At 43.7% G+C, this 13,698-nt stretch overlaps 1 protein-coding gene across 1 annotated transcript in view; it reads right to left on the bottom strand.

Annotated features, from left to right (window-relative positions):
- SPOCK3 (SPARC (osteonectin), cwcv and kazal like domains proteoglycan 3) overlaps positions 1–5,832 on the bottom strand; it is a 513,922-nt gene extending 508,090 nt beyond the window's left edge. Inside the window, exons 1-2 of the mRNA XM_090036237.1 lie at positions 5,703–5,832; positions 5,398–5,565 (exon numbers count right to left, since the gene is read on the bottom strand). Of these exons, the coding sequence (XP_089892363.1) occupies positions 5,398–5,565 (168 nt within the window). The 5' untranslated portion in view covers positions 5,703–5,832. The remainder of the gene's footprint in view (positions 1–5,397; positions 5,566–5,702) is intronic.
- Positions 5,833–13,698: the final 7,866 nt, after the last annotated feature.

The following is a 13,698-nucleotide window of genomic DNA, read 5'->3' as shown; positions in this document are numbered from 1 at the left end:
TGTGGAAAGGTTTCCACTATACAATGACAACAACAACGAAAACGGAACCCATGGAACAGCCAGACTTCACCATATTTTAAATATCTTGAATGGCTGGTGGCTCCATCCTCAAACTCAAATTCTTCAGTCGATCAGCATGTTTTGAAGGCCCTGTTGGCCATTATTGCTTAAATAAAATATCTAATTCAAATTTGGAACAGTGAAACAAAAAGGTGCTCCCCAAATTTAAGAAGTTCATCATGTTTACAGAGATAACTGTCATTGTTATCAAGAAGCAACCATACAAACTAACTATTAAACAAGTTCCAATACAGAAGTCTATACCTTCCCAATTTAATTCTAACAAAAATGCTACAATATGCATCAGATACCTGTATAAACAAAAGCAGTATCGGTGAAACGAGGGATGGCAAAATCATCTTGTGCCCTGGGCTGGATCTGGACCATGGTGATCCTTGCAGGCCAGATCCAACTCTGAACATGAATTAGTCCAGCCAGGGAGCACATGGTAAAAGCGGTAGTAGCTCCAGTCCCAACCCAGGGCATCCAGCAGCTCTGGCTCAGGCACAGAATACACAGCAATGGCAGTAGTTCCAGCATGGGGCAGCAGCTGGGGAGGTTGTTCACTGCCACTGCTGTGACTAAGCAGCTGGAGGATGACAAGCCATCACTCCCAATTTCCGGTGACCATTTGATACTCCAGCTGGCCAAACACATTAGCTCTATGGTCATACACTTAACACCCCTGACTTAAACAAAAATAAATGCCACTCACCTGAAATATTGGGCTCTTAAAAAAAAAATAATAATAATAATTAAAAAGCAGACAAGCCAAGAAGAGAGTCTCATCTCAAAAACACAGTACAATATAACTGGAAGGGAAGAAGAGGGGAAGTATGATGAACATTTTTGGAACCAAGAGATGAGGACTAGAAAAACACCAGGTTTCATCAAGATTTCTTCTGACATGTTGCTTACTGTCACATATTTCTAGCATTGCCAGTAGGATGCATTTGATCCACAAACCAGGTAGAGTGTTTAGAACATTACAACCATGAGATTGTAGAGCATAATGCTATTATTCACCATTGCCAAAACTGATTGCACACTTTTTTTAAGCTTTTCAAGTTGTATCTTATGTAAAATTATACCGGGGGGGGGTGGGGAAGAGGAGGGGAGGTGTCTCTTGCTTATATAAAATACAACTTGAAAAGCTTTAAAAAAAGAAGTGCGCAATCAGTTTTGGCAATCATGAATAATAGCATTATGCTCTACAAATCTCATGGTTGTAATGTTACAAATATTAATATATATATATTATTTATAAGTAAAGCTGACATGAGAGAATGATTTGCCCCTGAAGCAGCCACTTTAATCTAGTTCATCAACTGAAAGCACCATAAATCCAGCAGATCTGGCCAACAAAAGAATCTGTTGCATAGCACCTGCCACACTACCATCATTCCAAATCAGAAACAGATAGGATTTAGTTAAATGAAATGGAGACGTGTCTGGGTCCTTCCCGAATTCTGACCTTCTCTCAGTGTTACTGCAGCACTTACCAGAGAGCTGGAAGCCCGCATAAAAGCACAGCAACCCAGAGACTGCTTTATTTCATGCTGGGTATTTGGTCTGCACCTAGTCAGCAATTAGACTGAGACAGTATAAAAATGCTTTGAGTCACAGTTAAGCTCTACTTTCTCCATAGCTGTCCAAAGTCCAAATTAGATGCAGCCTGTAGTCACATACTTTGGTCAGATACAATCGCACAAGAATAAGAATGTGTACTCATCAAAAGATCTATACAAGTCTTTAACAAACATTCTATTCCCAATTTTTGTGCAAAATAGAATCCTGATGACATCAACAGGGGTACTGCATACAAATCAAGGTCAACAGACAAACCTACTTCCAACATGCACCCAGCTTCCCACTTTTACAGCAAGGTAACTCTGAATCTGTCAAAAGATGAAAATCTACAGTGAAGACATTTAGTCAAAAAGGAAGAAAAATAAGAACCAGTTACATGTTAATCCATGAGGAGTAATAAAGATTCAGTAATGTATTATTGTTATTGCAACGTTAATGAATACAATTCTATTTCTTAAAAAGTTCTCTATAGTGCTGACACCAGAAGAGTTTTGTTTTTTTTTTTAAATGTTAGAGCAGATTTAGTTTTATAGTTTAAAAATATCCCATGTTTATAAAAAGTTCTTCCAGAACTACCCTACATACTCTTTCATTATAAATTGAAAATAAAATAACTCTATGAAAATTGAAGCAATAAGCCAGAAGGGTTATCATCTTCCACATAATCAATCTTGTCAGTTAACTCATAGGTTGAGCTTCAAAATGTTTCTCTACATCCCAGTATTCTACATCAGCCACACATCTGCTAAGGGTTTTAAGTAAGAGGACAGCTTGCTTCTCTAAATAATGCTATAAATGAATTCACAGGCTTCATACCTGACTTTTCTATTTTAAAATTATACAAGGGTTACCCCTACATATATGTTTCAAGTATATTGGTTCTGTGTTACTCTGTCCTAAGGCAGCAGGCAATATTTTGACCTCCCTTAGGGCAGGTCATTACAACCTAAGACTTCTTAAATCAGTTTAAAGTTCTGAGGGAAGCATAGTAATGTCAGCAAATTTACTAAGTATGCCATATTTTACAGCTTCAGTAAAATACTTCTACCAAGAGTTATCGTTAAAAATGGACAGCAATTCATAGCTGCCTGTATCTGCACAGCAATCTACCTACAAGAGTTAATTCATATTAAAATCTATGCCAGTTATATTCCATGAATTACTAAAAAGCACCAAAAGCTAGTATTGTGTTGTACTGACCTGTAATGCTAAGATGTTCAATACCAACAAAATTAAAAACACTACATACTAAACCTTACTTTGTATAAGAAAAGTAAAACAGCTCTATAAAAACAAATGAAAAGAACATATTTGTAAGGACAGCCTAAAAAAAGTATTTTGCACACAGCATTTGTTCAGAACAGTTACCTTTAAAACCCATGAGGATCACTACTTGTCAAAGAGTAAATTATCTGGCTAATATCCAGTATATGCCAGTAGGCACCCAAGAGACAGATATTAGTTTGTACTAAGCATCTCTAACATCACAAAATACACTTCATATAAATGACCAATTGTCCAATTATTTTAAAAAAGAAAGCCTTAAGTAGTTCTCTCTCTCCATTTACCATATCAATCACATATTTCAGGAAAATAAATAAAACAAGCTGATTTAGAGTATGGCAACTTAAAATCTTCTGCACTTGCCCCCTCCAGACCACCCCAGGTAGCTAAGAGCTATTCAAAAGCAAAAATAAAAACTTAGCTTTAACACAACATTGTTTTATGTTTGTTAAGTATTAAGAATCAACGGAAGTGAATTTTCCCATTACTGAAACAGTAGATCCGTTTCTTAGTCATATAGCCTAAATTTTCAAGTTTACATCCCTCATGCAAAATATACATCAAAGTACAGTAACAATCTTCTACAAACAAGTGAGAGTGCACATGGCTCCCTTAGGATAGCAAAAAAGAATTTCACCGGAACCATTTGACTCCACTATAGCAATACATCATCACTGAAACTAGAGAAGGAACTTGTTGATACTGGAGTCCCAAACCAGAACATCCCAACAATAGAACAACAGGAATCCAATGAGCAAACAACATGAAACGAACACTATAAAATACACTGGACTTCATATGTCAGAACTGAAATTCAAAGAAAAATAAAAAGCAGCATACCAAAGATAATGGAAAGCATTCATTCAAGGTCACAATGAAGACAGCAAAAACTTGAAACACATGACAACTCTGTAGATTCACTTGTCATGCCAACAGGAAATAAAAGCGGAAGTGTTCTCTCAAAAGGTAGGAGCTCTTGGAGAAAGCTTTCACAAACTGATGTCCATAGAAAGAACTAGAGCTAATGGTCAGACATATAAACCATCTGTAGCCCATTTTAAACAGGCTGTGTAGTATGATCTATTTTTGAAGTACCTTTCAGAAAACATTTTAAGAAAAGGAGCAGCACCATACACAAACATCCTGTTACTTCACCGATACACCTTAGGACTTCTTACCGCTGCAAAGTGAAACTAAAGATTGAGTCAAATGCAAGGTATTCACAATACATTTCTGGAGTCAGAAAAGTGTTTTGCAGGAGAGAGAGATATGCACACTATAATTTTGAATAGCTGCCATTAGCCTTATTTCAGGGAAAGAAATCACTGCCCTTCCATTTTATAGAAGGCATGATTTAAATCAAGAACCGATTTATGAAGTCAAATCTGATTTCTGTTAATTGCCTGCACACAGGCAATGGGTTTTTCACCATTCTGTTCTTTTACTTTGCCCCTTCAGCGACTCTTGCAAGTTTCATGTTCGGCTACATTCTCTGCCATTCCAGCACAGGGGGGTGGGGGGAAAATAGCTGGCCAGGTGAGAAATACCCCAGTGAACACACTCTTGACTGGCTCTGGATGGCTGCCTACCTGACATGCCAAAACACTGGCAATGGAAGAGGGCAGTTTATTACAAGTCTCCTCTCAAATCAGGTGGAAAGAATGACAGACATGTCACAGCCAACAGCCCAAAAGCAAACAGATGCCAGCCCCCCCACCACACAAGCCTCCCTTCCTAGGGTAATCCTTGCAAAGGCATCCATAGGCAGTGGCACACCTTAACCCTTTTTATCATCATCACAGCCTTCAGCATAAAATTGGGCAGAGAGGAAAGAGCGGGGAAGGGGGGAGGTGGGCAGGGGGAAGAGAGAGAAATGCCCATTGCGTCTCAAAAAGTTAGTCACCTGAACAACAGATCTGGGCTCTTACAATGGGGCAGGTGCCTCTTCCCCACTGGCAGACCTGGCATCTCCTACTCCCCGCCCCACCCCAGAAGTTCCCGAAAGGGTCCATTAGACTGATCCTCCAGCAGGGCATGGGGGGACATTGCTGAGCAGGACCCTGGGGGGTGCATACAGGCAGGCAGATGCATATGTGGGGGGGAAGGGGAAGGAAGGGGTGCAGGACCCTGGTGGAAGGCAAGGGGGGAATATGTGGGACCCTGGTGGGAGCAGGCGGGGGTGTAGTGTGTGGGATCCTTCTGGGAGTGTGTGGCACCCTGGTGGGGAGGGGGAGGTGATTCCCACAGTGAGGGAACATCTTTCAGCCCAAAGTTGAGCCCGCATCTCACCGGAGGGGCTGTTTTTGGCCACGCTGGGAAGACCGGGAAGCAGGGCACGGACGAGCCCCCCGGGGCTCGTGCCAATTCGTGCCCGCAGCCGCCCCGGGGCGCGCTCGCCGCGGCCGGCAGGTGGGCGCGGGCGGGGGGAGGGGAGCCGCGAGGCGCCGAGATGGATCAACTTACGTCTCGGAATTTGTTCCACTGCCCGACCTCCTTGTCGTACTGGGAGATGGTGGTGAGCCATTGCTTATCATCCAGAAAATTACCGCCGGCCGCCGCCGCGGCCGCCAGCGCCTGACTGCACCAGGCTGCTGCACACACGCACATGAAGGCTGCTGCTACCTGGAGCATCTGTGCAAGGACACACACAAAGCGGGAAGGGGGGGGAGGTTACCCAAAATATCCCGGGAGCTCGGGGCGGGATGGAGGGGGGGTGCATCCGTGTACCCCCGCCCCTGAAAGGGGGATAAGGGGGGCCAGCCCGTCACCTTTGCTGCGAGCCCCGCACGGCGCCGGCTGCGAAATGCGGCTCGGCTCTGCCGCCGCGGCTCTTTCTGGAGCTGCCGCACGCGCCGCCGCCGGGAGCCGGCCACTCAGCTCCGCGCGCCCCGCCCCGCCCCGCCCCGCCCCCGGCGCGGCTCGGCTGCCAGCTCGCCCTCCCGCACCCGCGGAGCCGCGCCCCGCCCGTGCCCCGGCCCTCCTCGCCCTCCCGCCGAGAGAAACTTTCCCCAAGTTACCGCGCTTTGGGGGCCTGTGCCTCACGCGGGCCACAGGGATGCTCTGAGGAAAGCTGCCCCTGGGCCGGCCCTGCCCCGCCAGCCTTCCCAAGGGATGTAGGTGCCTCAAGGCGCAGGCAGGCGCTTCTCCCAGTGTCATCAGGCTTCTGAGGCAGCAGGCCAGGTTCTTTGAGGAGGTGAAGTCTCTGGTATGAGACCAAGTCATCTCATCAAAGAGATGGCATCTCCCCCAAAAACCTGGCCTGCTTGCATCCTTAAACCAGGGGTGGGCAAAACCGGGCCCCCGGGCCTTAAACAGGGGTGGGCAAAATGCAACCCATAGGCCTGATACAACCTGCCAGGCCGCTCTATCTGGCCCACAGGGTTCCCCCCAAAATTTAGAAAATTAAAATTTATCTATCTCTGGCTGCCTGTCATGTGGCCCTTGATGGCTTGCCAAAGCTCAGCAAGCAGGCCTCCACGCAAAATAATTGCACGCCTCTGCCTTAGACCAACCAAAAATCAGGCCTCGAGGCTCCCCCGCTGCACAGGAGCAGACACCCAGTGCATCTACACATGCACTCTTGTAGTGCATTAGCCTAATCCAGTGTACATGAAAGCATCACTAAGGGCATTTGTACACGTGCCCACACCGCAGCAGCAGGTGCTTGGGAGAGCGCCCAGCGCTGTGGTGTATGTAGTTGTATAAGCAGCGAAATGCAGTTGTATAAGCAGCGAAAGTGGCAGCAGAACGCTTTTGAGCTAAAACGCACCAAAGGTGCTTCAGTTCAAAAGCGCACTGCCACCATTTTCTGAACGCTGACATGCATTTCACTGCTTATACAACTGCATGCGGCACAGCTCATCAACTCGTGTGTGGAGCAGACTTGATTCATTGAATCTACTCTGAAGTGGCAGATCTATGGTGTGTTGCAGGATGCAAATGTATGTGTATAAATGCCCTAAGAAATTTATTCTCTTTCACCTGTTCTAATGTGTGTTAACTAATGTGCATTTTCTTAGGCACTCACACTGGAGGGCATTTATACATGCTGCGATGCTCTGGAGATCCAGCACATTGGGAGCAGACTCAATGAATGGGAGCTCCCACATAGGAGCTGATGGGCCCTCTACCACATCACATGCATTTGTATAAATGGCAAAATGCATGTCAGTGCTGGAAAAATGGCAGCAGTGCACTTCTGAACTAAAACACCTTTAATGTATTTTAGTTCAAAAGCGTGCCACCACCATTTTCTCAGTGCTGACACGCTTTTTGCCATTTATACAAATGCACGCAACACGGCGCCGGTCACTTTCAAAAGCACCTGGCGCTGCATCGCACACTCATCTAAAAATGCTAGGAGGTACTAGATTCAATGCACATTAACTAACACACATTAATGCATGTGTAGATGTGTCCCTAGGTGCTGTTCAAAATGCCACCAAAACCCTTTTATAAAATTGACCTTAAAGCAAAATTTGGGGGGGGGGAGTTGCAAGTGAGCGGTGGCACCCTTGCTTTATTCCTGCTCCACTAAAACTCTAGCTAAAAAAAAACCTTTACTCAGATGTGGTAATACTGACTCATGCTTAGAAATGAGCCATGGGGAAGTATTGAAGGCATTGGCTAGCTTTGATTTATGACCCTGAATAAAAAAAAAACAGAACACTGAATGGTGACTGACTTGATCTTTTGACTTTTTTCACTTAGTTTGTTGAGGATTTTTTTAAGTATCAAATCTATCAAACAACTGCAGTATTGGAATGTGCACTAGTTTTTACTGTGATCTTAAATGGACTAATACAGTGGTAGCCCCTAGCATATTAGTAATGCTGCTAGTTCTTCTTTAACTGGAGACAAATGTGTATTGTGCCATATGTGATGATGTGCCAACCCATCTGCACCCTCCCTTTTCAAAACCCTAGATCTGTCCATGATAACCCCCATGGAGATTAACACGATTTAAGTTCCTAAAACCTGGCTCTGATTTACTTCTGCAAATGTTACCCTAAGAGTTCAGTGAAATTCATAGAAACTGCCACACTGGATAGTATAGAAGGGAAGGAAATGGCCCTCGGATCCTTCACTGAAGATGAATGACACTTTCTACTCCTCCCAAAATATTTGGATTACATTCACTGCTATGTCCAGTTTTATTATAGGCATTATAATAGTTATTTATAATATTTTGTTACAGGTCATTATAAATGCCCAGGTCCTCTTTGAAATTTGTTTCATTCTTGACCTCGGAGGTATCCTGTAGTAATGAGTTCCACAATCCAATTGTACGGTGTGTGTGAAAAAGCATTTTCTTAACCAGCTTTACATTTGTCTCCTTTGTTTAATCATTTTTTTCCTGTTTCATCTTTTCCCATCAAAAGATGGAAATACAGAAACTCCTGATCTATTTCTCCATACCATTAATTATTTTGTACCAGTACCCCTCCCCAGCAAAGTCAAATACTTCTGTAAGGCAGAGAACCCAAGTCTTTTAAAATTCCTTTTAAATCAGAGTTTTTTCAGTTTGCCTAATCATTCTTCTTACTAGTAGTATTGTGGTACCTACTCGATCAAGATCAGACTGTGCTGGACATGAACAAACACAATGAAAGGATGATTTTACCCCTGAGTTTGCAAAATGAACAAGCACAAGCCAATCCTACAAATAAGACTGTGTTAAACTTTACTAGGAACAGAGCTTCTCTGAACCTCATCCAAATCTACAAAATCTGTTTGAGACAGCATCATCAGTACTGCATACAGTATTCCAGAAGAGGGCAAACCACTGATTTATGTAACAGTATCATAATACTTCCTCTATTATTCTCCAACATAATTTTTTTCTTTTGCTTGCCTTTTTAGTTTATTTCCATTTTTTTAGCCTCAGCTGTACATTAATCAGAAGTCTTCATTGAACTGCAGCCATGCCCATGTCATTTCCCCGAATTGATTCAATTAATTTAGAATCCAGTAAGGCACATTAATTGTTCAATTTCCTCTTCAGTGTTCATTATGGTGTATTTAACAACACTGAATCTCATCTGCCACCGTGTTGACCATTTGTTCACTTTGCGTGGTTAGCCTCGCTGATGTTTCTTATATTCTTCTCTAGATTTGGTTAACCAGGATGTTTTTGTGTCATCTACAACGTTTGTCATCTAACAACTGCTTTCTCAGGTCCTTCATTTATATATGAAACAATGTAATTTTATAGAGTTTCCTCTATAAAATACTAAGGCAGTGAATTGTTAACATTCTTCTCTGAGAAAAACTGACCTATTTTCAGTTATCAAATAAGGAACTCAACTAAAGTCTGCCAAAAGCAGACTTACAAATTCTTTACACAAAACTGATCCAATTTATGATACCAAAACAAAAGGCAGGCATTTTTTTTCAACAGTTTTACACCAGGTTGTGTTCTGAAAACAAAACAAAATGAATAGGCATCAAATCCCCGCGATGCAAAACAGAGTGAGCACACCCAATGAAAACAAATAATTGTTGCACATAGCTGTCCAATTGTAAACCATGTTCCCAATCCTGAAAAGACTTTCTACTGAGGGTCATGTTTACTATTGCTTACAACAGTTAGTAACCCCTCCATAAAGTTAAAACTGAGCGGACAAACAGACTTTATATAGAGGTTAAAAAGGGATTATTGAAATAGGATGCCCAGTACTGGACTAGATAAAATAAAAGCCCCCCAGGATGAAATTCAAAACTTAGTTAGGTACATATGTTTTCTATATAATTCATGGGGATACACTAGAACTCAGATCATTTGTATCCAGGTGGTCAGCAACCTGTTTAATTCTCAACATGTTGCTGAATTAAGGACAAGCTGCCCAGCTATTTGCTGTGGCTTTTACTTCACAGGGTGCCACTTCTTCTGTCAGCTGGAACTCATCAGCAGTCCCGCCCAGCAGATCAGAAAAGTAGCCCCCTTTGAAATAAAAGTGGCAGCAGCTGAAGAATCTCAGCAATCCTGTGCAGCTGTTAGAAACAATGCTGTATACTCCCATTTACTTCACAAACCTTCATCTTCACATGTCAGGACTCCTGAAAAGTTTCTGGATTCTACTGAGCTCAGTCATCTTATCAGGATGACTTGAAAAAACTACCCACTCAGCTAAAGCTAGCCAAAGAAAACACAAAGCACGGGGATATGTTTTGTGCCTTATAGTTGTGGGCAAGACTTTGAAGTGAAGATTTTTAGGAATCTTTGAGTAAATGCTTGCCTGAAAACCCAGGAGACTGAGCTTTATAGCCTAGGAGGTCCTTTGTAGTTCTATGTCTGAACACTTGCCCTCTCTGAAGGGTCTAAACATTCAAGCACCTCTGTCCATTCACGGTCTAGAATCAGCAATTTATGGCCTTCCAGCTGGATCCTGCCCATGAAGGTCTGATCTGTTCCACGTTTTATTAACGACATGCTGGTCCCCTGGTCCCCTGCTGCTGCCAAACTGCCACATGTCTTTTGCTAACAACCAGTCAATCACCCATTACCACTCTGTCCTCGCTTTATGCAAAGGGCTGCACTCTCACCCCCCTAATGCAGCCTTCCATGAAAAATGTGCTGCCAAATTTAGTCAGTCCAAATTCTTGCTCACCAAGCACTTTGGTGGCATATTTTTTGTAAGGGAGGCTTCATCAGCCAAGCAAAAGAGCATAGAGCAGAGACTGCTGGACAGCAATAGGGGGTCAGTGGCCTGCAGTGGAGGCCGGGTTGCAAGCATTAGGCTGCCTTTAAAAAGGTTGCCAAGCCCTGAGCCTGGATTCCAGTTTTAGGCTATGCATTTGCAAGTATCCATTGAAACTTCAGCATGGTTCATGTTTTTCTTTTGTAATACTGCAGAAATGGGAGGTGATGATTAGGTGGTTAAGGTTCTCACTCAGGAAATAAAAGAAGTTAAACCTCCTCTTTGACCTGAAGGAATTCAAGCCTACATCCTCTACTTTCCTCTACTATCACAGTGTGGGCTAGGCTGGATGTGGGAATGAACTGGATTGGATTGCCCACAAGAGAGAGGCTGACTTTCTAATCTAGAAATTAGGGAGTGGGCAATTATTTGGGCTGGAGGGACACTTAGGGAGTTTTGGTGAGCTGTCATGAACCTGGTCAGCACCCCCTCCCCCACAACAGCTCACCAAAAGTCCTTTAGTGGCCCTGCCTTGTGCCCAGCCAGGCAGATAGGATGGGACCAGGGGTGGGAAGGAAGCAACATCTGGGAGCAAGACGGGTGGGCAGGGCTGGGAACTTGGGACCATGACAGCACAGGGCCAGGGCCCCAGGTAGAGCCACAATCCACTCCTTGCATGTCGATCCAATGGGCACAAGTGCTGCAGACAGGGGTATGCAAACAGTGGATTGCAGCTCTACCCCAGGCCCCAACCCCACAATTTCACTGCCCCATGATCCTGGGGTCTCCATGGAAACTGGCAGGGACCTGCATGGGCAGGGCACTCACCTGGTGGATGGGATGGGGCCACAGGTGGGTGGGGAGCAGCATATGAGATCCAGGATCTGGGGGCCATGACAGCATAGGGCCGGGGCTGGGGCAGAGACATGATCTGCTCCCTGTACATCCTGCCCACAGAACCAGAACCCATCACAGGAATGTGCGGGGAATAGATTGTGGCTCTGCCCCAGGCCCTGCACTGTCACAGCCCTGCAATCCCAGCTCCACCCATCCATCCCACTTAGGGAAGCCACTCCCCGCTACCTGCAGTCCTACTCCCTGCCACCTGCAGCTCCATCTTATCTGCCCAGCTGAGCACCCTGCCCACATGGGTCCTAGACTGGTCTCCATGAAGACCCTGCCTACCCACTCCATCAGTTTGTTAGAAATGGAATATTGTTAGAAATGGAGTATTGTTAGAAATGCACAGCTTGCATCTTGCACCCGATAAGAAAGAAACACTGCCAAGGACGTTTTTCCTTTCCCAGCCTTGCCACAGCTTTTCTTATACTAAATCGCAGGCTCTCCCCCAGATTCTCCCTAGCCTTTCTCATACAGATTACAGAAGCTGGAATTCAACTGACTGTGTCCTTTAAAGGGGGGGGGGTTGAACTCTTGGTGACCTATAGTAGTCTCTGAGCATGCTTAATTAGCTGATGCATATTTACCTCGCCGCCCTGCATACTTAAGTAGTTAATTATACTATACATGCGATGTATGTAGTGACGTAACCACATGTATGCTTGTATGAAACGGAAGTAAGCTGTAAGAGTTCCTGTTTCTGCACACGTGCCCAGGAGGGAGGAGATAAATACAGCCTGCAAAATTCCTTGGTGGGTTCAGAGTAATCTGAGTTTTTGACTCTGCTCTGACCCTATTTGCAAATACACCTTTTGTGCCATCTAATGAGTGTGTGTCTGTGATTTTTGTGGCCTCCAGAGAAATGAACCGCTTTATGCATCAAGTTGGTGGAGAATGGCAGCAGCAGCTGTAAAGAGCTGCCACCACTGGTGCTATCTGGAAGTGAGTCTGGCTGCCACACTGCCCCAGTTCCACTGTGTACTTGGGGGCAGCAGGACCAGCCACATGAATCCCAGCCAGGGCTGGGCAGGGCCAAAGGACACACTGTGGGATGGGCAAAATCTTTTGGTGGCCTACAGGCTGTATTTTGCCTACCCCTGGGTTAGGGCACTCAACTGGGAGGGAGAGTCCTGAATTCCAGTCCCTGTTCTCAGAACTGTCTCTGAATTTTTTTAATTTAACAGGTCTTGGGATACGAAACCAAAAATAAACCTGAGAGCAGAAATGAAAAACCTGGGCAGGATCCAGATTCCTAGTTCCACAGGTTGGAGCAGTTTTGGGCATGCCCAAAAACAGAACTGCAGACTCCTAAAGAACTTTCAGATGCAAAAGAGATATGCTTTTTGAGATATGCTTAACTATAAGAGATAGTTAACTGAGGTTCTTTCAGGAGTAGACAATTACTGCAGGGAGGGCCTTGAATTGTAATTTTGGATTCAGGAGCCTACAAGTCCTAACTTAGGCACCCAAGTCCTATTCTGAGTTACAATCTCTAGTTTTGAAAAGTAATACTGCAATCACCTTTCTGGTTTTCAGCAATTCTTTTGGAAAAGAAGATGAGTATCCAAATATGCAAAACATTTTAAAATTTATCCTTTTAGTTTATGTTTAAAAAAAATCCTTACTGAATATTTGAAGTGTCATCAATCAAATATTAAGGTATCATATTTTGCATAAAATACACATCCCCTTTTCCTGAAAACAGTTGATGGAAATTGGGGTATGCATTATAACTGAGAAAATATGGTAAGTGCAACTTCTTCCACTTAAGTTTGGCTGGGCGGAAACAAAAGTAAATACATGGGATCCACAAGAAGTGGAACAGTGAGCAGGCTCAGCTACCTATGTGCTGTTACTGAGTTACATACTACAAGGAAAGATCTTTGCATCATTCTCCCTTTCAAAAAAGAAGGCACATCTTATACCGGGTTGTGCTGCATATAAGAAAATATTGTAATCTGTTTTGTTTTTGATAAAACTATATTTCACATTTTCAGACTTGGTATTATCATTCAGTACTTCAGGTAGTGGTGCATCATCTCATAATTTGAGAAGCTATGTAAAGTAAGAAGAGTAGCTGAGATCTGCTTTGAATAAAAATTCTTAGGAAAGGTAGCTCTGGAGTGATTTGGGGTTTAAAAAGTTTCTCTATGCATTGTCTAAAAAGTGATCTTCCACACCTATGTCTGCAGTTACTTCTGACAACAAATACTACATGATCAAT

The sequence above is a fragment of the Crocodylus siamensis genome, chromosome 2, assembly GCF_052110815.1.
Source record: "Crocodylus siamensis isolate JL-2025a chromosome 2, ASM5211081v1, whole genome shotgun sequence".
Taxonomy (NCBI): domain Eukaryota; kingdom Metazoa; phylum Chordata; order Crocodylia; family Crocodylidae; genus Crocodylus; species Crocodylus siamensis.
The sequence above is the reverse complement of the archived record's forward strand: the minus strand, read 5'-3'. Positions and strand labels throughout refer to the sequence as shown.